This window comes from Protobothrops mucrosquamatus, unplaced genomic scaffold (assembly GCF_001527695.2).
Source record: "Protobothrops mucrosquamatus isolate PMUCROS unplaced genomic scaffold, P.Mucros_1.0 scaffold39, whole genome shotgun sequence".
Lineage (NCBI taxonomy): Eukaryota > Metazoa > Chordata > Lepidosauria > Squamata > Viperidae > Protobothrops > Protobothrops mucrosquamatus.
Window position 1 is genome coordinate 3,308,803 of NW_015386421.1, and position 26,723 is coordinate 3,335,525.

General features: G+C 36.0%; 1 protein-coding gene across 1 annotated transcript in view; it reads right to left on the reverse strand.

Moving 5' to 3' along the window:
• Positions 1-1,608: 1,608 nt before the first annotated feature.
• The window catches only part of CFAP57 (cilia and flagella associated protein 57), a 28,098-nt gene continuing 2,983 nt past the window's right edge, over positions 1,609-26,723 (reverse strand). Inside the window, exons 3-22 of the mRNA XM_015811375.1 lie at positions 24,745-25,031; positions 24,112-24,319; positions 22,974-23,126; positions 21,550-21,689; positions 19,325-19,490; positions 17,316-17,429; positions 16,044-16,256; positions 15,427-15,600; positions 13,601-13,762; positions 12,302-12,457; positions 12,077-12,170; positions 10,820-11,010; positions 10,017-10,190; positions 8,878-9,036; positions 8,402-8,545; positions 7,530-7,646; positions 6,505-6,639; positions 5,963-6,106; positions 5,417-5,549; positions 1,609-2,011 (exon numbers count right to left, since the gene is read on the reverse strand). Of these exons, the coding sequence (XP_015666861.1) occupies positions 1,800-2,011; positions 5,417-5,549; positions 5,963-6,106; positions 6,505-6,639; positions 7,530-7,646; positions 8,402-8,545; positions 8,878-9,036; positions 10,017-10,190; positions 10,820-11,010; positions 12,077-12,170; positions 12,302-12,457; positions 13,601-13,762; positions 15,427-15,600; positions 16,044-16,256; positions 17,316-17,429; positions 19,325-19,490; positions 21,550-21,689; positions 22,974-23,126; positions 24,112-24,319; positions 24,745-25,031 (3,276 nt within the window). The 3' untranslated portion in view covers positions 1,609-1,799. The remainder of the gene's footprint in view (positions 2,012-5,416; positions 5,550-5,962; positions 6,107-6,504; positions 6,640-7,529; positions 7,647-8,401; positions 8,546-8,877; positions 9,037-10,016; positions 10,191-10,819; positions 11,011-12,076; positions 12,171-12,301; positions 12,458-13,600; positions 13,763-15,426; positions 15,601-16,043; positions 16,257-17,315; positions 17,430-19,324; positions 19,491-21,549; positions 21,690-22,973; positions 23,127-24,111; positions 24,320-24,744; positions 25,032-26,723) is intronic.

Sequence of the window (26,723 nt, forward strand, 5' to 3'; positions counted from 1 at the left end):
AATTATGCAGCGAGTCCATAAATATCTTCCTATTCGAGAAATGTCTTTTCTCTAATGCTAGAGAGCAATTAAATGGCAAAGTGCTTCTTCAATATGAGCTGCTTGGCCCTTTTTTCAATCAGGAATAGTTGGCTACTTTTGAGCAGGATCTTAGATTTCCTCTTTAAAAGTTGTATATGCACGTGTAAAGACGTGGTAGCGAGAAAATGTCTCAGAACTAAGGGCAGCACTTCAGCTTGATGAAGCCAAAACTAAGCTATTTTACTATACCTATCAGAGGAGAATAACTAGCTAGTAATTATCAATGATAGAGTTCAATTACATCCGCTTTCATTGCAGGAAATGATGATAGATGTACAGAAGAATGCTGAATATGAATGGTGTAATTTGTAAGCTATTATAAAGAGCTGTGACCAGGACCTTTCATTATAAAGTCCTTTATGACCGAAAGCTGGACTGGAGCTCACAATCTTCTGTTTTTTAGGCCAGCATTTTAACCATTCCACCAAACTGGCTCTGAGATCTGTCACTCAATGTCACTCGTCCATCTTTCAGCCATTCTCTTAGCCCAAACCACTTACAGGGTTGTTGTTGGGGAGAAAATAGAAGGAAGAAGGAGTAGTAGGTACATTCACCACCTTTAGTTACTTATAAAAGCAATAAAGCCAGGTTAAAAAAAATATAGTAAAAATATGTGAGGGGCATTACTTTGTTCTATTGTTTTCTGTTAACAGTAAGACATGAAAAAAAATACAGTAATATAAATGCTTATAATAAAGACACCTATTAATACCACTATAGCCATAAAACAGAAGGAAAATATTCTGACTCTATCCTTCCAATGATATCATGATGCCCACTGCAATGTCCCGTATAAAGCTTGGTCATGACAAGAATATCTCTGCAACGTGTTTTCTTTAAAAAAATGTGACCATTGATTTAAAAAGAATGTTGTATTATCAACAGTTATGACACTTTTTGTGCACATCTAATTATATATTTCAAGATACTGTTTTATTTCCCCCCCCCCCACTTTTCTCACTGCTCTCTTTACAGTGTGGGCATTTCACTTGACATCCACAGACCATAATACTCCAAGCATTTTTCAAATGTGCAGAATCAAAATCAGCATGTAAGTTATGACAGAAAGTCAAGCAATAAAAACCTAACACAGGAGGATGAAGGAAATGGCATGAACCTTTAGTTATTGTTTAAAGCGATCTCATCAATGTTATTATTCCAAGTATTCCTTAGTATCTAGATCAACAGGGAATTTATTATACATATAGAAGAAGCTAAAGGAAGTATAACCTTAAAATAGGGACTGTGTTGGAGAACAAAAATGGCATGAAGGAAGAGGGAAGGGGAAAGAATTGTATGAGAATGAAATAAAATTGTTCTGGATAAATAACAAACAGTAACATATTGAAAGTTTACATCCATTAGCCTGTTTCCAATAATGCCACACACACACAAGGGTTTTTATCTCCAATGGAGTCTGCTTTAAGTTGAAGCCAGGTGACCAATTTCTTTCCTAAAGCTCTGTGTATGCTCTCACTTGATTTTCCAGTCCTGAGACTTGAAACATATTAACAGAAGACAGGCAAATCCAGACTAGCTTGTTTACTGTTTCTTTAACATTCTGTCTCAGTCCAAAACTAGACATGCTAAAAAAAAAAAAAAAACAGGAAAAAGCCATCCTCCAATCACACTTGGACAAGATTACAAGTGCAGAGAGCTGCATTTAGGGAATGTTTAGAAATGCAGAGAGCTGCAACGTGGAATTCTTTCCAGCCAGGTCAATGTGATTGTATGAAACTAATTTTGTCCATTTCCAGAATAGGCAGTTTTCCATCGGACAGAGGCCGGAGGGCGAGGGCTTTTTCTTGCCCCTGCATTTGCTCTCGAAGGCATTTGATTTCCAGTCGCTGCATTTGAATTATTCTCTCTGTTTCCTCTTCAAGATTCAAACGCAGAATGCCTGGACTTAGCTGCCGATCTGGGGAGGGACCTAGATGAAAAAAGAAGTCAAAAGTCAATAGAAGTCGTAGACATGATTATGGGGATGCTGCAAAGGTCGTAACTGTGAAAAACAGTCATAAATCACTTTTTTCAGTGCCGTTGTAACTTTGAACGGTGACTACATGAACTGTTGTAAGTTGAGGACTAACTGTAGAGTATTTAGAAACTCAAGAGAAAATAGTGAAAAATATAGATGCTGCCATATATGAAATGATATAAGAAGAGTTGTGCTTACATTATCTAATAAATTGTATTGATGGGTTATTAACTAAGTTTTCATTTTTAGCATCTGGAATGCTTGCACATGTTGCATTCCAGAATACCATTTTATACATTCTATAGCATTAAGGTTCCAACATAATTGGCTCTGGGAGCGCTTCCAACTGGTAACAGTGTTAAATGATATCATGTAATGTCTAAACACACTAGAAATGCATAGTTGCTGAAAGACTTCAGGGCTATAGACTGTTGGGTGATCCATGATTAATAAATCCTTTTGGATAACTTAAAATGAAGGAAGAGTCTAGTCTACTAACCATCATGTTCTTACAGGACATGACAAATTGTCCTTCATGGATAAGAGCCGATTTCAGATTCTTTTCTGAAGTTGTAACGATAAAGAAAATTATTTTTCGACCAGATATCAAAACTAATATCAAACCGTTTAAACAATTTTCAAGGATGCATTGGGTGCAATTTAAGTAGTCATGGTAAAAATGATACTCTGGAGAGCAAAAAAGTTGAAGTTGAGCGCCTTCACTTTCTGCCGCAAGCGGCATTACCTTCTTGATTTATGCAAGATGTCACATCACATATCCTGAGGGGAGAAAACTGATGAAGGAGTTATGAGGATAAGAAAATTAGCCTAATGGTATTGCTTTTGTCCTTCATCTACATGGCCTGACTACTTGACTACAAACATAGCATCTCTTCTTAGGGCCCTGAAGGAATTCACTGGCAAAGTTTGAAGAACTGGTCTACTTCACTTGCAAAGTCAGAGAAACATGTGACTGTGTTCTTTTCCAGTAGCAATGGGAGAATTACAGAAAAAGTGAGAGTAGGAAAGTAACTAAGGTCATTTGAAACCCTAAGGTTTTTTCCAATAGAACATAGTGTTGCTGTTCTCTTAAACAGGAATCAGTGTGTGCTGTAAACTGCTTGATTTTTGCCCAGACAGAGAGATCAACCCTGAAGTGGTATCTAAGTATGGCATTCATACACAAACTTTTTTTTTACTCTATTGGAAACTCTAGCTCCATAAATGAAAGCAACATAAAAATTGTACTACAATGTGCCGAAAGTGACTTTTTAAAACTCTAAATATAGGCGTGCCCGCACTGTTTGAAAAGACACATACGTAGAATTTCCCACTAATAGTAGTTATTATTGTTGCTGTTATTTTTATTTGAGGATTCTTAGTGAAAACAGCTTGATAGGGAGGCCTGACTACTAAAAAAAAAGTTCATATTTGAGATATTTGATTTTTTAAAAGTATTTTGGGTTGATTATGGCTCATTAGAACCCTGTAGAATATTTTTTTCTATAACAAGGAATTTCTTTGCAGAAAGAATAGTTCTGTTACTTTAATTTCGGGGGGGGGGGGGGGAAACAGAAAGTGATGGTTCTATCATTCTTCCTTCAATAAACGGGCATGGCTCAGAAGTACTGCCAAGAATCATCTTGACTCTTCAAAGCCTTCTTTGACAGTTGCAATAAGTATATAATAGCATAACCGAACTTTTATGGGAGAATTAAAAGAGAGGGGTCTGCTAAAAGGAAAAATACTTTTAATGGACAGTTCAGGAGCTCTCTTGCAGTAAGTATTCTTCCACCAGAGACAGAAAAATTCTTAAGCAAGTTAAGTAGGAAAATTAACTCTGGGGATCCAGTGAAAACATTAATGTGTACTAAGATTCTAGACAGGTTCTACACTGGAGGAAAAAGGAAACAGCTTTCTTTAATCCACAGCTATTTGAGTGCAGAGACCCCATCGTTGCTTATTATCGCCCTCTGGTGGCCAATAAGTCAGCACAAACTAAAAAGAAGCCACTGAAACAGATGAGTGCCCTCTGTCCCCCATGAAGGTGCAATTCTCCTTTTACCATATACCCACTGTAATTTAATTCTGGTGCTTTTTTCATCTGTCCTTCCTAGGACTGAATGAAGCTTTTGCCTTGTATTGCTTGGCTTTGCAGCTCAGCCATCACTGATACAATGGACATGACTGTTCACTCTCATATACAGTAAGTGGTTTAATGGAAAAAATCCTTACAAAAAGAGTTGAATTATAAGACTATTGGCACACACAAATAGGAAATGGTTGAATCTTTGATTCTCAGTCATTTTGTGTTTATCACATTTACATTTTGTTTCTCCAAGAAGCCAGGTAAGTCATATGCTGCATTTTCCTTATTTAAACCGTAGACCAAACTTTGGTTGGGCTGAGCAATAATGGTTGGCTTAAACTTCATAAGCAGAGACTTGATCTCATCTCCTTGATTGCTGGTCAAACTATCTACAGGGAGGTCCATAACAATAGAAGCAACTGGCTTCAAAATGGCAGGTCTGAGTAATCAAAGCCCTGTCCCTCTTTAAAATGTGTCACACACAATATGCACAGACGAAGCAGGAGGGGTTTCAATCACCTGGCTCCACATACAACTTTGAAACCAGTGAGTTGCTATGGATGCTTCTGCTCCCTACTAAATCATGCTACACTCCTCTTGGTGGTTAGAATGCTCATATATATTTAATCACAAAATACAATGAACCTAATGTATTTATGTTTAAGCTGAGTCCTATCTACGTAAAATTTTAGAATAAAATAATGCCAGGGGATTTAAATTAGCGATTTAAACTAGTATTTCTTTCTGCAATTCAAAAATACCTACATGATAACATTAATGAATGATGATCCAGTACAAAGATGCTTTTTTTTTATTAGATTAGATTTTGCAGCAAATATACCTAATCTTCCTCCTCCGATTTTCTCCACAACAACAGCCCTGTGAGGTGGCTTGGGCTTAGAGAGAGTGACTGGCCCAAAGTCACTCAACTGGCTTTCATGCCTATGGTGGGACTAGAACTCAGTCTCTTGGGTTTTTAGACAAGCACTTTAACCACTACATCAAACCGGTTCTCATTCCCTATTTCAGGGGTGTCAAACTGCCGGACCGCAGGCCAGATGCATCATGCCGAAACCACGCCCACCCCACTGCCGGCAATGGAAAAAAAGTCACGATACGTCGCGACACGTCACGTGACGTTGCGAGTTTGACACCCCTGCCCTATTTCATGCCTCAGAGCCTCTAGTGAAAAGCAGCAAGAAAAAGATAGGATATTAGTTGCTGTGAAAAAGTAGAAGAAAGTGATAGTTAAAAGAAACGGGAATCACCTGGGAGTTGTGCTGCTGATTTCTTGTGTTTCCTAATCAGGCTCAGACTTGACTGGAGGTCATGGACTTGAACGCGAGTGACCTTCAGTTCTCTCCGCAATTCATTGATTTCCTTAATAAGACTTACGTTTTCCTATAGATTCAAGAACAACACAGTTTTAGCTGGTACAGTTGTTGACTAGTATAGTGAACAAGGACTTATAGAGCCATCTAACTCATCTAATGGTTCTAGGGTGGCTTACAACAATCCATAAAAACATAGCTAAAGTATATGCAAAATATCAAGCCTTAAATTTGATGTATAGTGGAGTATAGACCCTGTGTTCTTCGCACCTGCCAGCCTGCAGAAAATATATTTAAATATATTCTTTTCCATTCCCAGTTACTTTTCATATTAATATATTCAGATATCATCACTGAGACTCAAACATATCTTCTGGGCTTGGAAATAATTAATCTCTGTTTTGAGTCTGTATACAGAACACAATGAAATTTCCCTCCGTTGAAAAAAACCCTGCACTCCACTTTTTTAATCTGAGTTTTTACCTGCATGATGCGCACATAATCGGAACGATGGATCTCACTTTCTTTTACCACTTTCTTTTTCAGTGTTGCTAAGTTGTGTTCAAGATGCTCTCGCTGCCGTGTATACTCTTGATGCAAGTCTGAATCAACCCCAACAATTTCTACCTGAAGAAACAGAGCTCAAACAAGTGTGTGTAAAGATCAACTTTATGACTCTCAATTATTAGGGATCTGCTGTACATAACTGAACAGCAGGTCTGCTAGACTCCACACACAGTGCAATTTTGGGTTCCACTGTGGAAATGTACATGATAAGAAAATAATGTATATCAAAGATGTAAGCATTAAAAAAGATCAGTCAAGAAACTTATGCAAATAACTTAATACATTAGGAGAAATTGCATATAGCTTCTCTGTCAGCAGTATATATGGGAGGAAAAACCTAATACAGTAGAAATATGTTTGCATGCATGTTTTTTAAAAAAAACAGATTTTAAAAATATACTAATCTATCAAGAGGAATAAATCGGACTAGATTTATATTGATGTACATCCTTACTCACCATATCTGCCTTCTGTACATACTTCTCATAGATCTCTCTAATGGACTCCTTTAGTTTCTTAGGCTCTTGGATGAGGCCTACACAGTTGTGAATATCTGTTTTAAATCTCTTGACAAGTGCTTCCATATCTCGCTCCTGCAACCAAAGAAATATTTAAGGCAATATGCAGAATGCTGCTCCCTTTGATACATTTCCTTGCTGTGATCCACCTAAAGGCACACATGTTTTTTGTAAAATACATACCAATCAGATGGCACCCAGTTAAAAGGAACATGGTAGATAACCAAGTAAATATTTCAGCATATCATTTTGAATTGATTAATCCTTGGACCAATTCATACAGGCTTCCATCATTTAAGAATTCAGCCCAGATGAGTTACTAATTAGTAAATGATGAATAAATATGCAAACAGTGTTTATGAAAAGCATAATGTGGACAAAATATGAACATTTGGGAGCTGTTTTTTAAATTGTGGTAATGTTCCTCATGCAAAGGTACATATATAGTCACCTATTCAGTTGCTCATATTAGGGAACCAAAATTGATTCAACATTACCTTCTGCTCATTAGAAAAAAATGCAACTATAACAACAGAACTGTAAAGAAAGAAGGAAATTTCAAAACTCATCCACTCTCTGTAAGTTGTTCAAACAAAGAATAGTGGCCTGTACTGATAACTTATACATTATTTTTAAAAAAATCTGAAGGCTATTTTGTTATCCAAAGTGCATTTTACTTCATCACACAATAGAATAAAATATATAATGTACTTAATGAAAATGATAAATTTAGGACAGAGAAACACCCAAATGGTAAGCAAAAATTATGCAATCTTACAATGCCAAGATTTAACAGTGCTACATTTGTAATACTGTAAGCACATGTAGATGATATCTCAGATCCACCTCTCCTGGGAAAATAAAGTGTAAACATTTCATATTAACTGTAGTTGTCAGGAAGCAATTCTTGAATCTCCATCATCTCCAGTCCTTGGTGTGATTCAACAAACACTTTTGTCACTCACTTTCTGCATCTCTTTGTGCATCTCACGGTCTGTGGCTCTCAGTTTTAGCCGCAGTTCAGCTATATTAAGTTCCAGTTGGGTGTTCTGTTTATGGAAATGTTCCAGCTCTCCCTCCATCTGAAGAGATGATATGAGAAGCAATAAAATATTACACAAAGTCTGTTACCTGATATGGGGTGCTTTCAGACAGAGATCCCTTAATACTACTAATCAAAAGCTAATGGGCAATAGCATCATATATCTATATTAATATATAGTATGCATATATACACATAGATACATACAGACATACACAGGGCCCATAAACAATTTATAAATTACATTAATTGATTGAATGGGTTGCCATTTTTTCTAAATGTTCCTTTATTTCCTTATTGACTTTGAACATTGCTAAGTACGGTATCATTTTCCCTTAAAATAAAATAAACATAGTGACTGGTCTAACTGGATAAGACAATGACACTGATCTGAACAAAAAACATGAGAGAAGTATCAAGGTGGGATTGGAGTCATTACATAAGCCATACGAGTCCTGCATCAGTACCGCAAATCTGATTTAGCCAGCTATTCTTTGAGTTAGAGGTTTGTGTGTGTAAAAGTAAAAATGTTCTAATTCAGAAAATGAACAACAAAACTACATTTGTTTCTACATATTTTGAATCTCTTGATAAATAAGAAGTAGTACTGGAGGGAGTGAAAGGATGCTTTTGACCTTTTGGCTTTTTTCTTCCTTTTTTATAAATACTTGTGGAAAGAAGGAAGAAATGGGTGAAAACAAAAGTTAGAAAAATGAACCATCCTGAAAAAGTAAAGAAAGCATGGCAATGCTTGCCTAAAAGAGCAGGAAGTGGATGGCATTATTTATTCCTCACCTCCTGGATCTGTTCCTTCATGGCTTTGATATCATTCTCACGTGGCTCTATTTGTTTCTTCAACTCCTTAATTTTGTAATCTAATACAAATTTGAATTTCTCCAGTTCCTGATTTTTCTTTTTTAGATCATAAATTCGCTTTTCCTAAAGCAGGCAAAGCAGGGGAAAAAATGTAATTAAGAAGCAATAAGGACATTTCAGATTTTTATCAGGTAAAAGCAATCCACTGTGATTTGAACAAGGAAGGACATTGTAGAAGAAAGGTGTTCACAAATCAGAAATATTTGAGGAACTATAAAGAACTTAGAGCAATGCCCCCTTAGAATGGGAAGTCTTGATCCTAAACAAAACTTTTCTTCAATTTGAGAACTGATTCTGTTTGAGGACTACTGAGGATTATTTTATGTGAGGATCAACATAGTAAAGAGATGTTGAGATGTGATAGCAGCTGAGATAAAACTACCCAATCAACTTACTTTATCTTGGATGGTCTCATCTCTTTCTTGAATCTCTCTCTTCAGCCCCAGAATGTCCTTCTCTAAAGCCTTAATAATCGCTTGCAGCTTTTGCTGCTCCAACTTCATTGCCTCAATATCACTGCATCGCTCCTCAATCTCTTTTTGGAGACTATTAAACTGTTGAAAAAAACGAGTTATCTTTCAAGCTGAAAACAATGAGTCAGTGTTTCCTGCAGTACTGTTAACAGCAACAAAATAATCATTTGCAACAATCAATTGAAATTATAGCAAACTGGACATCTTCATATCTTTTTAGAAAGCTATTGTACTAAAAATCATACTGTACTCAAAAACATTCTCAAGGTACTTTGGTGATTTCACATTTAAAAAGTGAGATTTAAACAATCTTATGGAAATAATTACTTTAAAATGTAAATTGTCATATTTTTTGAAAAGCCCATGTAGAAAAAAAACAAGACGAATAAGAAATTCAGGTTCCTCCTTCTGACAGCAAACCCAGATTTAACATAGATCATTCTGGTATGCTAACTTGCCATTCCCATTTGAGGGTTTCAGAAATACTGGTTTATCTGTAAATATTTTTCTAGAGATTGATAGAATGTAAAGGTTTATATTCTGCTGTACATTTTTGCTGACAGCAATTTCCCAAGAGATTTAACCTCTGGAGAACAGCAGGATTCCAGTTTACCTTAATGGTTTGTAAAATCTAATATGTAATCGAAGACTAGGAGAGAAAAGCAATTTGGAGTAATATGTCATCAAAATACTGACAATGCTCATGTGTAAATTTCATTTTATTTCCTCGGTGAATTCATCAACCTGACTGAGAGCTACAAAATTTAGATTTAAGATAAGACATGAGTAGTAATAGGCCTAGTAATTATTATTGTGATTTTTACTGTCTCTTCTTTCAGTATGTTTTTATTGTAAATATTTTAACAGGTGCTTGAATCTTAAAAGTTATGGTGTTGTTTTAAATATTTTTATTGCTTTATTCAGTCTTAAATAATTTATTCATGTTGTATGTTAATATCTTGATTGGCAAGTTAGCAAACAGTGTGCTTGCTGTTGATTTTAAGTACACACATACACACATGCTCAAAAAGTACAAAAAAAACAGAAAACACCCAGCAGACCTTCTTCCTCATGATTCCTGTTTCCCCTTTTAATCGCAGATTGGATTCCCTTTCTTCTCGAAGCCGTCTCTCGTATTTAATTTTTATATCCTGAATTTCTCTATCCTCATCTTCTTCGATTTGCTTCTTAGTTTCCTCAAATTCCCTAAGTTGCTGCCTAGCATCATCTTGAGCCTGTTAGGAGAATAAAAAGAATAAAAGTAAAAGTAAAGTGACGGGAAGAAAGAACCTAGGCAAAACTGCTTGGGAAACAAATGAAGTCTTAAGAGTGGCCTGGAAAAGGCAAAATCTTGAAAAATATAGGCTACAGTACATTTTTCTAGATGTATGATTGGAAACAACTGAAAATATTTTAAATTAGTATTTTAAGTTGCTGATTAGCAACCATTTTCCAATGCTTACAAGCCACTGGTTTTAAAAAATGAATATTTATAAAGGCAAAGAGCTATAAGTCAGAACCTAATTTGAGGATATCTATTTGGAAGAACTGTTATAAATATGTATTAATAAGAGTTTTATACCACTCCAATCAACCAAAACTGTGCAGTTGACAATAAAAGCATACACTAAATAGTACATAAATAAAATAATGAAGTGATTTGGTAATGACTGGTAATAACACAGTATTTCTGTGTCTTGTATGCTCACTGCCTTTCTCTCATTCTCAAAATAATTCAAGAATACAGATTTACATTTCCGTGACGTCATACAAAATTATGCCAAAATTAGCTAGGAATACAGGACCTTAAAAGGCGTGTTGTACTTGCTTCAGTTGTTTTAAAAAGAAAAAAAAAAGGTTATACCTCTTCCAGTAAAGTTACTTTTTCAACCAGCTTTGCTTCATAATATTCTGTCAGTTCCTCAAGTGCTTGGCTCTTGTTCTCTTCCATTTCATGAAGTTGTTTCTCATACTCTTCCTGCATTCTTTGGGATTTCATTTGCAGTTCCTGGTACTTTTCATATTCCAGCAGCAGCTTTTGGTTATTGCCAGATTCTAAACACCAGAGTAATTTTTAAAAAATGCAATTTAAAAATAGCACTATAAAGTAAAGAATGACCTGCCCTTTACAAATTAATAATGAAGAAGCATTTTTAGTACTGTATCCAGTATCTTTTAGAACTTATCTTTGTAAAGTCTATATTCCTACATTTTACACTATTTCTAAATCACTATTAGCTTTCAACTCTGTTTCTGGCAACTTTATGTCTACATAAAACTTTCCTATTCAGTTTTTTTGTTTCTTTCAAGATAAGATCAGAAATGAAAGTGACAATCCATTCCCTATGCAGAAAATGAGGACAGAAATGATATTAGATGATTCCTAGGTAAATGTCTAGGTCAGTGGTGGCGAACCTATGGCACAGGTGCCAGAGGCGGCATTCAGAGCGCTCTCTGTGGGCACGCACGCCGTTGCCCTAGTCCTAGGCCTTCAGCTGGGTTTTATAAAACCTTTTCGCTTTAGGCCTCCGCTGCCGTGTGCAAAAAAAAAAAAGGTTCAATCAGTCAATTTCAACTTCTCGCGGGAAAAAAAAGATCTTACAAAGTTGGAATTGATTGATTGAACTTTTTAGTCCCACCCAGTCTGCCGTTACCACCACAGCCACACCCACCCAATTGGCCACGCCCACCCGGCACTCGACGATGCATAAGTAGCTTTTGAGTTCCAGTTTGGGCATTCAGTCTCTAAAAGGTTCGCCATCACTGGTCTAGGTTCTTCAAGCTAAATGGTTATTACAGAAACTGCATAAACGTTAACAATCAGGGCAGGGAAGAAGGACAAAACAAAACTTTAAATGTGAGTAATTTTCAGGAACAGATGCTTTGAAAATATTCTTGAAAAATCTGTCAGCTTATTATGCCATGTGCAGGGATCCCCTTCATTATTAGAGAAACCAAGAAAGTTATAAAAATAAATGAAAAATAAAATCAACTCCAATTACTTGTTTGACAGGACAGAGTTTAAACCGAAAAGATGTGCCTGTGTTACCTAGACATAAAATTGTTATCTTTTGTTATAAAGACTGGAAACTTTCACTCAGTTATATCAGATTCTCCTAACCTAAATCTTGCACCTCTCTTGATTGTTTCTCTATTAATTCTGATAGTTGCTCCTGGTGTTGTATTTCCTGTTTTTCTTTTTCTGTTTGCAGAACCTGAAATATAGACAGATAACATTTGCATCTGAAATCTATTGACAACTTTTAATTTATTTAACTGATTGTATGATTGGAAACAGAGTAATGCAACAATACAGAGAGATATGCAATTGATATTTGAGCCACACCTGGTTTTTAGTTTTCAATGATTCCATTTCCTGGATGAATTTCTCAGTTAATTCCTTTATTTTTTCATTATAATTCATGTCCTTGAGTCGAAGCTGATATTCATTTTCCATCTTTAGTTCTTCTACCCGTGTTTTCAGCTCTAGCATGACCTGACTCTGTAGGATAGGAAATTGTAAAACTGTTAGTAATAAAAAATCAATGTGTAACTATTTAAATATATACATGGACATTAAAGTAATGATTGTGCATATTATCTATCATAAATATAACTGGTTTCCTATATTAATAATGTGATCCTATATTATTATCCTAAATGGTAAAGGAAATAGCAATTCAGAAATAGGTCACAAACTAGCATGGTAGAGTATCCTTGAAGGCTTTGAAAAAGACATTTGTTTACAAAGGTTAAAATGTAGGCAGTGATTTTTCCTGTGACACTCAATGGAAATCAGACTTTGAAAAGTAGGCTAGAAACAGGATTGACACTTTTGAATTCTGGGGTTGGAAAAAAACACTTGAAAATACCATCAAAGCAATCAACCCAGAATTCTCCCTTGAGGCACAGATGATCAGGCTCAGATTATCCTAGTGTGGGCACATGCAAAGAACTAACTTTTGGAGAAGTCTATAATACAGTACTGGGAAAGATGGAAAGAAAGAGAAGAAAAAAATGACAAGCAGCAATGTGGATGGACTCAATTATAATGGTGTTGGCTGCACTGTTTGTAGATATGAAAGACCAAATTGGGGACAGAGCCTCCTGTAGAAAATCTATGTGGTCATTAAGAGCTGACACCAACTTGATGGCTCATCGTTATCACATTACTATCCTGTTGCTATGGAGTTTTGCAACTTGCTGTTAATATATGGATTAATAGTGCAATCTTTAGAGGTCCTATTGAAATTTGCTATACGTGTTTCCAGGTTAGTATGAATATGATCTAGTTACATATATACATACAGTTTTTTATGGATTCCTGAAAAACCATGAATCAAGATAGCATATGTTTTTTGCAATTGCACATATATAGGCAAAAATAAACCTGTGTTTTCTCTAATACCTAAAGCATTTCCTAAAAACATGGAGCAGTATGGCCGAGGAGCTAAGCTTTAGGTCATCAGTGCCTAAATCTTACACGATAGACTCCATTTTAACTTCTACTATATCTCTGCTATGGTTCAGAGTGCTGCTTATTGACTAACATTTGTTGATTTATGATTTATGATGATCTAAACATTTCCATTGGGAAATACATATAATAATGATTCTTAAATCAATACCTTGCAGTTATACTGACCTTCTCTTCCATGTCTGTTCTAGTAATCAACACTTCATCAGAATATGGTACTTCTCTCTCCCTTTTCAATCCCCGTCCTTCTTTGTCATATACTTTCCAGATAATTATACATCCATCTTCTGCAGATGTTAACAAAAACTGATCATCAGATGTTATGGATATCTGTAGAAGTTAAAAAAGAAGCATCCTGAACTGTGAGAGACAGCACTGTTAAAAAGTCAGTGATTAAAAGGAAAAGCAGACAATAGTGATAATAAAGATGTCCCTGCTGGATTCATAAGGGCTGCTATGAAAAATGATATGAATGGTGGTTTTCTACCTTCTTATTTTCTTACTTCTGAATGACTTTTCCATTGCAAATAAGTACATAAAACAGGATTAATCACTGAATGTCTCCTTGCACTTCTAGAATCTTGTGCATCTTTTATATAATGAAATTCATGAGCTCTGGATATAAAGAAAGCTTAAGCAACTTACTGTCAGCTAAGTCTGTTTTTAAAAATTTATATTCACCAGAAATAACTGCTGCTGACTCAGTCTGGAGGTCTGCGGTGCCGTGTGTACATTCTATTTTAAAAGGTATATTCTATCACATTCAATATGGCCTTAATAAGTAAGACTGTATCATTCATGTTTAATCTTGACTTTCTCAGAAATAATAACACCACATTATTATCATTGTGATCACTGACATCTGGATTCACACAGTGTTCTAATGCTATCATCATTTCCAAATCCCCAGGAAAAAATCCTGTTAGTCTAGATCAGGGGTAGTCAACCTTGGTTCTTTTATGACTCGTGGACTTCAACTCCCAGAATTCCTGAGCCAGCACAGCTGGCTCAGGAATTCTAGGAGTTGAAGTCCATGAGTCATAAAAGAGCCAAGGTTGACTACCCCTGGTCTAGATGCATAATGTGGACATGAACTGCCGTATAAATGCAATGGCAATAGTGTGATAATGAAGAAAGCACAGGACAGGTATTTATTCTCACAGAATAAAACTAGCTTTTTCCTACTCTTTATCAAAATTTTATTGCACTTTCTAAAAATAAAAGCCATCTACACTTAGGCTCTTCCTTTACTATCAAGCAATATTCATTACACCGACATTTCCTCTCATTGCTCAATATGCCCAGCACAAACGTCTTCCCTTTCTTAAAATGCATTTCAAATTAATTAGGATTTTTTCCCCTCACTCTAGCCAGCTTCACCTCGCCCACTGTCTTGGCCGTCTGTCACTCTAATTTCTATCACTTCTCATGACAAGCAGAAAAGTGGAATACAAATCAGATCCAATCAAACCAATGCATCAATTTTACAAACAAACAAACAGGTTCATGATATTTATAATGCACATACAGATGCTTAAACCTGTTAATGCAGTCTGCTAAAATACTGAAGTTTCTTCCTTGCATTCTCCAGATAAATGAGATCAGTGTGGAGAGTAGTAATAATGCCAATTGCAGATTGATGATTCATATTCACACTCCCCTCTTCATTACTACAGAAGCCTGTGGTGTAATACTGTTAAATGTATTGATATGATACAGAGATGTACCCCAGCTCCACTCCTAGAGCACCCCAGCTGATTTTATTAGCTGTGGGTCCTTCTAAGAAGATTTAAGATCTTTCAGAACCTCCCTTAAAACCCCCAATGCAGAAGAAAACCCAATACAAAACAAGCTCTTGGAATTCTTGGGAAAGCAAACAAATTTAAGTATAGGCCCAACCATATGAAAGCTACCTTCTGTTACCTAAGGTGGAAAAAGAAAAAAAGAAAAATTCCAGAAAAGCTCAGGCAGTCAAGGTAATGCAGAGACTTTACCTTGGTGACTGAACCAGCATGAGCCTGATACTCATTGAATTCCTTGTGCACAGGTAATGGATATTTCATGGACCGGATGGTCCCAGCAGAGGTTCCAGTGAATACCATCCGCCCATTATGAGCTATCACAATGCAAGTGTAGGTAACGTCAAAAGAGGGCACTTCTCTCAGTATCTGAAACATACATAACATTCCTTCTAAGACTTACAACTTGTGTTGATTGTAATTTGTAGATGTTTCTATATGCAGTAATTCACAAAGATTTATTCAGAACAGGATTCACTTTACCCCAACCATATCCACCACAGTGAAAGTTTCATATCTGCTTTCGTTCCCACCCCTCCCACCCCCATCTGTGTGAAAAGGCTGCGCTACCTCCAGTATAGATTTTTAGGAGGAAGAATCCATGGTACCAGAAAATGATTTAAATAACTGGATTGCCAGTTATGAAAACTAGCACCACTGAATAGTCTCAACTACAGAAAGTTATGTATATGAGGTTATTTCAGGGATGACCCTAACTTCAACAAGATACGATTTCACTATTCTCCACAATCTATGCATGCAGTGTATGTATGTATGTATGTATGTATGTATGTATGTACGCAATGGCTCACCGAAGAATCACAAATCTCCTTGATAGAATGATCAGAACCAACAGCGAAGATGACTTTTGCATCAGGTGTTATTGCTACTCCACTGTAGCTGCAAGACTTCAGCACGCATTCTGATTCTCTTTTGCCATTCTGGAGATTCCATTCATATACTGCTCCATCTGTGCCACAGGATACCAGTTTATAATCATCCATGCTCCACACAACTGACCGCACCTGGGATGGCATGGAGAAAAGGAAAGGTAAGAGGATGGGAATGCACAACATCCGAGCTTCTGCTTTATATTATTCCCATTTATTTATGTCACTGTTCATTCTGTTTTTAGGCTAGGCTCATGTAGCTTATGAGAAAGTCTGACGGGAACACAGCAGGTCAGGATAAAGATGATCTGTCTTTAGGTGAAAAGCCACGGTTGCACTATAAAAAGTGCTATAGGAATCCAAACAAAAGCCTTGCTTAGTTTGATTTCCATTTAAATGTATTTACAATTAAGCAGCTAATATTACTTTTCAGTCATTCCCTTCTGTCACGCTGAGCATTACAACATGAAATCACATTTTGGAGGGCTCAGAGAGGTTACCACTGAAAATGTTGGAAGGTCACATTGTGCCTTGCATAGGGCACTTCTGCTGTAATCCAAATCTAGTGTTAGGGAGCTCTAGGCTTCACAATTATTGTATAAATAATTATTTATGATGACAAAGCACTGTTCTCAGTGAAATCTTCACGATCCATGTTTAATTTGACAGTTACATGCATTTCTAATTATGTTATTTGGTTTGGTCTGATAATATTTTTCGCAATGTTCACATCTAAATTTATCCTGTATACAGTATTCCTCCTCCTGCAGGGTTCTTGTCTGAAACAGAAGGAGAACTGAAGGATCAAGCCCAGGAGGAACATGGAAAGAAACTTACACATTCCAGTGGAAGGAGGAGCCAGCCCAAATAGTTTAAAACAGGGGTAGTCAACCTTGGCTCTTTTATGACTCATGGACTTCAACTTCCAGAATTCCTGAGCCAGCACAGCTGGCTCAGGAATTCTGGGAGTTGAAGTCCACGAGTCATAAAAGAGTCAAGGTTGACTACCCCTGCTTTAAAGGAAATACATTAGCTGTTATTGATCAACTGGAAGAGTCTCTTTCCCTCCTCCCTGATTATAAAGGGAAAAGATTTATGGAAGTTCATACTCTTCACTTCCCACTTGGAGATAGGTTCCTCTTTGTGTGTGCATTTAACTTACATTTTACCTATCTTATAGATCTAATCACTGACCTTACCATTGTGTCCTTTCAAATTTATGACATTGTCAAAACTTATGGCAGAGTAAATGTGAATCACATTTCCATTAACTGCTGCAAACAGATGGCCACCTGTACTGAAGGCACACTGAAGAAAGAAGCAGGAGACTATGAGAATCAGTAATATATACACAATATATATTATGCAGAAAGCAACATCCAGTAATCCTGTACCCCTTTGATTGCCAGATGGAGCTATTCTTTCAGTGTTTCACAACAAGAAATTTTGTTCAAAAGGCTAAATTGTGTCTAGGAACATCAAAAAAATGTATTCAGAGTTCTTATAAAACCTGTCAAAGAAATGATCTATAAATTAACTTTTTGACACATTAAATCCATATAAATAAAAATGTAAATGTTCGTTTGTTCAAAATCTTAAATCTCCGAAAGTTCTTCACCGATTGCTTTGAAATTTTGACACAACGTTGCATTCGAATACGCACGTGTTTTTATATACCTACTATTATATAGATGTCACACCTGTGACAGGTAAAAAACATGCTTTTTTTGAAAAACAGTGCCATCTGTTGGACGTAAAAGCAACACACGCTACGATTTTACGATTCCATTTCAATGTTTCCGATTTACGATCCATTTGCGATTTCCAAATTTCCAATTTTACGATTCCATTTCAATGTTTCCGATTGCATTGTTAAATTGAATTTTCATAGATTTTGATTTATTTTCATTTTGATTTAATTATTTCGTGTGACATTGCATTGGAATTGAGCTGTGTCGTTTACCATAGCGTTCATTTCGTGAGTATAGTTTATTTTTTTCTTTTACAAGCATTGTGAAATTAAACATATTAGGAATGTGCGCTTTCTCTTTTCTTTCTTTTTCATTTAACCAGACTGAGCCACAGCAACGCGTGGCCGGGTACAGCTAGTATTCAATATAATTTAGCATCCCACAAGTGCTTTCAAAATAGAACTTTTGAGTTCAGGACCCTATTCAAATTAGTAGAAGCAGCAAGGCTTTCCATGCTTAATATACATTATCCTTAATTAGCTATACCATGGCAAACCCTAATTAAATCAATGCTTACTCTCTCACTAAGGATTTGGCTATGATTCTGAGCACTTTTTCAAATAAAAAAGCCTTTCTTCTTGTCAGAAGATATTGACTGGGTTTACATTTCACATTGATCCATACTATAAATTGCTTGTATTGGGTTAACATAGTGCATGAAGTATCATGGCTTGTAAAACTACTGTTATACAACTGCAGACGGGTGAATCCAGTTACTACGGTCTATTATTGATGTATAAAGAAAGGCATGCTTAAGCATAGTGTATGCAATAAACCAATAATTTGTGTGCTCTGAGTATCTGAATTCCAGGACTAACTTATTCTTTTGTCACCAAAATATTTTCCTATAATTATTCAAGTATGATGAGAGGCAATTTGATCTAGTAGTTAAGGCACTAGGCTAGAAAGTGGGAGACTATGCGTTTACGTCCCACCTTAGTCATGAAAGCCAGCTGAATGACTTTGGGCCAGTCACTTTCTCTTAGACCAAGCCACTTTACAGGGTTGTCATTATGGGGAAAATAGGAGAAGGAAGGAATGTTGGATATGTTTGCCACCTTATGTTATTTGTAAAAAAAAAAAAAAGGGGGGGGGATACAAAGAAACAAAATATTGTCTGTCCAAGTTGTCACATGAGCCAGCACCTGCTCCAAAATGACTAATTAGTAAGTAGTCTATCATCTAGCACACTAGAACTAAAATCATAATAACAACAGGAAATTGGACATCAGGGATATTTTAACTATTTTCCCTGAATGTTTTGTATTTTAGAAAGGTGTATTCCCTGAACGCAGACAAGTACAGTAGCTTGCAAATACAAACTATACAGTAGACATTGCTGTTTAACAAGTTGGCCTCATTTCAATCTGCTTATGAACTTTTCTCCATGATCCTGCTTTTGCATATTTTCCACACACGTTTCTATATCAGTACCTTTCCCTAAATCCTTACCTCTCGGCATCCTCGTACAGTGAAGTCCTTAAAGGTTCGGATGTCATCAATAAGTAAATTCATCAGTCGAAGTTTGTCAGCAAAACCAACCAAAACATACAGACCACCGGGATGAAAAGCAAGTGCATAGGCCTCTTCTTGGTACTCTTTATATAGGTCGAGTGTGCTGTAGCAGGATCAGCCATGGCAATTAATGTACAACACAGTTAAAAAAAAACCCTACAGATGGTGCTATTCTTGGCCATACTTTATGATGAAATACTGGGAAACCAAAAAGAAGGGCCACAGGGTCAAAGACTAAACTAGCCAATCCAGTACATGTAAACAAGGTAGCAAAAATAATATCACCATGAAAGAAGCAATTCAGTATATCTGAGGGTTTCATGCTGTTTAGAGAAAGATTAAAGCTCTATCCCTGAAACCAGCTCAGTTTTTTCCATTTACATTTGATTTTACATTTATATTTGAATTAATTGACAAAAGTGATATACAGTAATTTAACAATAGATTCCATCTAATTGTTAAATTACCATGCATTGATAGGCTTGACAGGAGGCATCGTTACCTTATATCCCCCATTCTGCTATGGCCTCTGATGATATATTACAATATAATGTAGGAGATGTATACTTAATTTCATATTTATTTGAGGACTTTACTTGTTAAGGGTTTTAAGAAGGCTACTTATTTAGATATGTGGCACCTTCTGACTGTATTCATTATAAAACTTAGGTAAGATTTATTTATGCTCATTTTTGTAATGAAGTGGACATAATCAGTTTTTAGCAGTCTAGCATTTTCTTAACTTCCAAGAGAAGAATTACATTCAAAATAAAGAAGGAACAGAGGATAGTGAAATGTATCAGATTATGACTTTGTACAAACAAGGAATGCTTTCACCCTCTAATCTAGGTATAACCAAGGTCAGAGGTAGGCAACCTTGGCTCTTTTATGACTCGTGGACTTCAACTCCCAGAAGTCCACGAGTCATAAAAGAGTCAAAGTTGCCTACCCCTGACCTAGGGTGTGAGATTTTAACTGACCCTTTTGTTATCTTGTGCTGTGTCAGAAGACTTAAGAACATTTTCAGAATAATATGCAATATAACATAGATATTATGAAACATTAAGTGGGAATGGTCAGCTCTTTGAACAAATTCTTTCCATGAGCAAAAAATTAGGAATCAAGCTAACCCAATATTTTACACAATAGTTTGGATATTTTTATAACATTCTATTTGTTTTATCTGACAAATAACAAAAGTTATTTGTATTTTTTTCTAATTTGAACAGCTCAAAATACTATATGGATTTTTGCCCAGATTTAAAACCATTATACAGATAATAATCCTTTCCTAAGCTATCATCATAAAATTAAACATAGTGCCAATGACCCATTTCTACCACAACCACATTATTGTAATGGGATCATGTTTTCAGAACTACACAATCATAGGGCTGGAAGAGACCTTGGAGGTGTTCTAGTCCAACCCCCTGCTCAAGCAGGAGACCCTATACAGGTAGTTCTTGACTTACAACAGTTTGTTTAGTGACTGTCCAAAGTTACAACAGCATTAAAAAAGTGACGTATGACCATTTTTCACATGATCATTGCAGCATCCCCATGGTCACGTGATCAAAATTCAGATGCTTGGCAACTGACTTATATTTATGACAGTTGTAGTGTCTCAAGATCATGTGATCACCTTTTGCAACCTTCTTACAAGCGAAGTCAATGGGCAAGTCCGATTCACTTAACAACTGTCGCAAGAAAGGTCATAAAATGCATCAAAACTCACTTAACAAATGTCTCACGTAGCTACATAAATTTTGGACTCAATTGTGGTCATAAGTTGAGGACTATCTGTTCTATTCCAGATCAATCTTTCTCATTTTTCTCATCTTCTCATTTCTCATCTTCTAATCTTTCCTACTGCCTTCTCCTATTGGTATCTTACGATTTATTACTTGTTGTTCGTATCTTATGATTAATGATTGTAACTAGGATTTATTACCTATGACCTATCACTTTGTTGTTTTACTGTACACTGAGAGCTTATGCATCGGAGACAAATTCCTTGTGTGTCCAATCACACTTCAGAATTCTATTCTAAAAAATGGCTGTCCAATCCTAGCAAGTACATGCAATTTTCATTTGTTCTATTATATTGCTCACTTAGATAATCAAATGACATGTGTAGTAACCAAGAAATCATGCCTCCTTACTTTGTTTCATAATTCCAGATACGGACAGATTTGTCCAGCGAACATGTAGCAACAAGTGGTTTGCGAATGCAGGTATCCAAGCCAGTAACAACAGAAGAGTGTATTGGGAAGTTCAGGTATTCAAAGTGAGCCGTCTCTCCCTTATGACAGATCATATGTGTTATCGAACAAATACTTGTATGATAATCTAACACTAAATCTATCAATTATTCTCAATGGGACAATAAAAGGATTAATTATACACCAGATCTACCAGAACAAAATGTGCAATGACCTTAGCTTTTAATTATCAACAAAAAGGAGAAAATAAAGAGATTATAGCAATGTGCTTCAGCAGATAGCTAAACCTATCTGGACTCACTTACTAAGTCCAGAATCAAATCTTGGTGGGACACCTCTGGGAAATACCAGGATTTGTGCTATGAAGGAAGTAAACATCCTTCAAAAAAAAAAATCCAAATGCCAAGCCATTTCTACCCTTTTGCCAAGAAAACTGCAAGGGCATGTCCATAAAATCACCAGGTTGACTCGAAGGAAACTTTACATATTTATATTGTACCTGTATCTACATAATTTACCCTCAAGTAGTTTAGCTAGAAACAGCCACTTCTCAAATAGCTGCATGTTTTAAACAGATAAAATTACTCAAAATGAAAAGAAAAAGATTTTCAACAAATATCCAAGTACAGTTTTAAAAGGAATCCTAATACATGTTCAAGCAGAAAATATATTTTGTAATAACTCTCCTATTGGAAAAGTCATGGATACCTGCCAATCTGTTCTTATATTGAAAAGCTGTCAATCTTAAACTGGAGTCTATTAAGAGTGGGTAACTCCAGCTCAAAATGTTTAGGACTTTAAAGACAAGAACTAGCAATTTAAGCTGAATTCAGAAATAAAATGCAGGTGTATGATCAAAACAATATGCCCCAATTTCTGGATTGTAAAGAGCTATTTTTATTCTTATACTGCCAATTACTTGAATTTCTGATCTTCTTTAAAAGCAGTGTCTAGACATTTTTCAAAACTTGCCTCTTGCCCTATGCATTCCATATTAAGGAGTGATTGGTTTCTGCAAACTAGTAAGACTAGTGGGATGGGAAGGAAATCTGTGGAGGCTTCCTTAATGTGCCCAGAACACTGTAATTATATTTGTTGGTACAATACCTGTAACAGGATAGGGACCTTTAGTGGGGATAGCAAATTGTCTGCTGACTGAAAGTGTGGTGAATAATATTATAACTCAACTATGAGGATGTGTCTGATGCACACCTATTAAGAGTGTTTTTTACATTGCAGAAATACATTTTTAAATGTTGCCTGTGTAAGTACCTCCTTTTATTGTTTGGAGTGAACATTATTTATTTATACTTATATTTCTAAACCGCCTATCTCCCTCAGAGAGAGACTCTGAGATAACTTACTTTAGTTAATTCAGCTGATGACATGGAAAGGTAATACACCTGATTTTTATTTGTGCTAATGAGAAGTGTCTCTTCTGCAGGACTGAAGGCAATACACATAACTTCTTGTTTATCTGATTGGTGTGGATCACTGCTGCATGGATCTTGTGGAATCTATAAAATAAAGCAACCATGTTAGACTTTGTTCCCTTAAATATATGCGTGCAGCAATTCTGCAGCAAAATAGTAATCTTAAATAGCAATAGCACTTACACTTATATACTGCTCCCCAATGCTTTTCAGCATTCTTCAGGCAGCATATTGCCCCCCAACAATCTGGCTCCTCATTTTACCAACCTCAGAAGGATGGAAGGCTGAGTCAACCTTGAGTTCCATCCAGACTGAATTCTAGACTGTAGGCAGAGTTTGCCTGTAGTACTGCATTCTAACCAATGTACCATCATATTTAAGCTTGAATATTGGTCTGTATGGGATGATTCGTTTGTGCTACAAGTAAGCAGAACAGTTTTCTCTTGAGTTTGGTCCTATGACAGTGGTGGTGAACCTATGGCACGGGTGCCAGAGGCGGCACTCGGAGCCCTCTCTGTGGGCACGCGCACCGTTGCTCCAGTCCTAGGCCTTCAGCTGGGTTTTATAAAACCTTTTCGCTTTAGGCCTCCGCCGCCGTGTACAAAAAAAAAAGGTTCAATCAATCAGTCAATTTCAACTTCTCGTGGGAAAAAAAAAGATCTTGCAAAGTTGGAATTGATTGATTGAACTTTTTAGTCCCACTCAGTCTGCTGTTACCACCGCAGCCACACCCACCCAATGGGCCACACCCACCTAATGGGCCACACCCACCCGGCACCCAATGATGCATAAGTGGGTTTTGGGTTGCAGTTTGGGCACTCGGTCTCTAAAAGGTTCGCCATCACTGTCATATGACAAATCATATATGTTGGACCAGAAGTAGGTGAGAGGATTACATAATAACTTTGTCACGATCAAACACTATAGTATACCTTTTGTTTGGCTTGGCAGCATCCCTTTCAGTCTCTCTTTCCAAGCATCAGTTTTACTAGTTGCTACATTCTGGCTTGGGAAATAGTGCTTTACAGTAGCAAAATGAAGGATTATACCCTTCATAACTTTTACGTACCCGAATCTCTCGACTTTCTCGGTAACCATCCTTCTCATCTGACTTCTCAAACAGTAAAACAATACCCGGACCAGCAGAACAAGCAAATCCCTTGGAATATGCAGCAATAGCAGAGACTCGGGGCAGAGATGCTTGCTGCTGCCCTTCAGTTTCAGAAACTACCTCAGTAGAGTACTCAGGGGAAGTAGTAACAGGAAATTCAATGAGGCTTGAAAAGTAAATGAGAAAGAGCAGCAATTATTAAGAGTGTCAAATATTTGTTGTGCAGTGTATTAAAAAAAATATTGTGATCCTTTATTTTAAGATAGTTGCCTTTCCAATTTGTGATTTTAAAGTTGCTGTGTTGTATACATTTCTAGGATTTTAAGCGTGGCTTATTTTCTGAATAAACACATTTTACAAACCCAAGATTGGAATTTAGTATATTTAAAGTAGGTACTTCTCTTCCAAAGTAAGAATGTTTCCTGGGAGTAAACATTTAATGATATCTTTAAAATACTCATAGAAAATAGCTTGATCAAGGTCATTGTATAATAATAATCATAATATAGCTTTATCAGAAACTGGAGATATAGTCCAATTGTTGAATCATGCTGATTTTTGATCTTTGATTAAACAGTGCAGAAATCTCACCTTTCTGATTCTTGAACTGGTTCTTCATTCAACATGTCAGTGGTTGGCTGTTTCCGCTCAATACTTGTCTCCCACCGTAAATCACCAGAATCAAATAAATAGAGTTTGCCTGTATCAGTGCCCACAATCACTTTTTCTTCAGACAGCCAGGCATGGGACAAGTAATTTTGGGGCTCTCCCCGTAAGAAATTGGTCTGCTTTAAAATTCCTTCTGTATATTTGTATAGCTTGAAAATACCATTTCCTATGACACAGGCTTGAGTATTATCCTGAGGATTGAAGCTCACCTGAAAAGAAACACACATACAAGATCATTGGAGAATTATTATTGTATGTGCAATTCAACTAATTGATTTAATTGATTAAAATCAAGGGCAACAAAATTCTATTATATATAGTGTATATATATATATGCATATGTTAACCTTACTAGCCAGACCAGATCAAGAAGTCCATAGGAAGATTAAACTTATTTTTATTGGGATTGACTATGTTAACAGAATCTTGCAAATGTAATTGTTTGGTGCCCCTTTCTTCTTCTTATATGTCACTGAGTTAGGAAAATATCTACTTAAATCACTTATGAATGTTAACTCATTGTTCTGGACCTAAAAATGTTTCAGCCCCTTTTGCCTTGGTAATGGATCCTTTTTTTAATAGTAATGTCATTAACATTTGTTATCAAATGTATTTATTTATAACAATAAAAAATATAAACTGAAAAAGGTAAAAAAGTAAAAAAGTAGAAGTGCAGAAAAGAAAAAGGGGAAAAGAGAAAAAGAAAATTAAAAATGTAGCAAAGAAAAAGTACAGACACACACACATACATACACACACACACGACTTATCATCTCCATCACAAGTGTAAATAATTTTAGTAATACCTTCTCTTAAAATAAACAAATGATCTCTTCTTCCCATATCCTATCAAATAAATTCTTAAAGCCTCATTCTGTCAGTCCTGATCAGCAAACATTCATTCAGGGTTACCATCAATAACAACATATCTATTTTAACCTTATCAAATAAGTCAACGTTATATTCCTGCCTTTTGCTTCTGACAATCTTAATCTCTAGTCCGTTCAAATGTCATAAAAACAAATTTTTTTTGTACCTTCTCATAAGATTCTTCAAAACTTTAACAAGCCTCCTTTGTAAATCCAATATAGAAAAATTATTCACGTCATTTTTTTGGTCTAAATATCCCTATCCCTCTTAATTATTAAGATATATTAAGACATAAAATATTCCTTTTAATTATTAAGGCATCATCCAGTTTCCACTCTAACCCTAACCCTAACCCTAAATCCAGATTGATTCATGGCAGCTTTTTGTGTAAACATAACTAAACATAAAACATAAAAACCCATAAACAAGCTAAAGAAAAATGAATATGGTATAAATAGTATAGACTTATCATGAAAGCCAATTGTTCCCTAAAATACAGAAGAAAAACCAATTATTTAGAATTTAAAAATTTTGAACAATATAAGGAAATGTTTGGCTGCCTGCTGTTACAAGAGAAGCAATCTTATGCAAATCTCCAGTTCTAGGCCAGTTCCTAGTCTGGAAGCCAGTTCCCTGCACTGAACCTCAGGTTGCTATTAATTGGTGCTAAGTCCCTGTGTAATAAGATCACATCCATAAATGATATGGCATTATCCCTGAGAAGTAGTTTGGCAAAGGCTTCATATCATTCATGCAAATTAATTATGACTTAATGTCATCAGACTTTTTTCTTTTTGTTCAGCATAGTATATTTTTTCTTTAGCCTAAGAACCTTTACACACTCTTGAAAAGGATGTCTTTCAAATATTTAGACATTATTGTTCCCCATTTAGTTAAAAGCAAAATGGTAGTGGTTGTTCTACATATAACTTAATACAGTTCTACATCATTAACATTTTGCACTACCCTCCTCAAGTTACAGGAGAGAGTTGTACAGCTGTTCAAAAATGAAGAAAATTGATTACCCACTA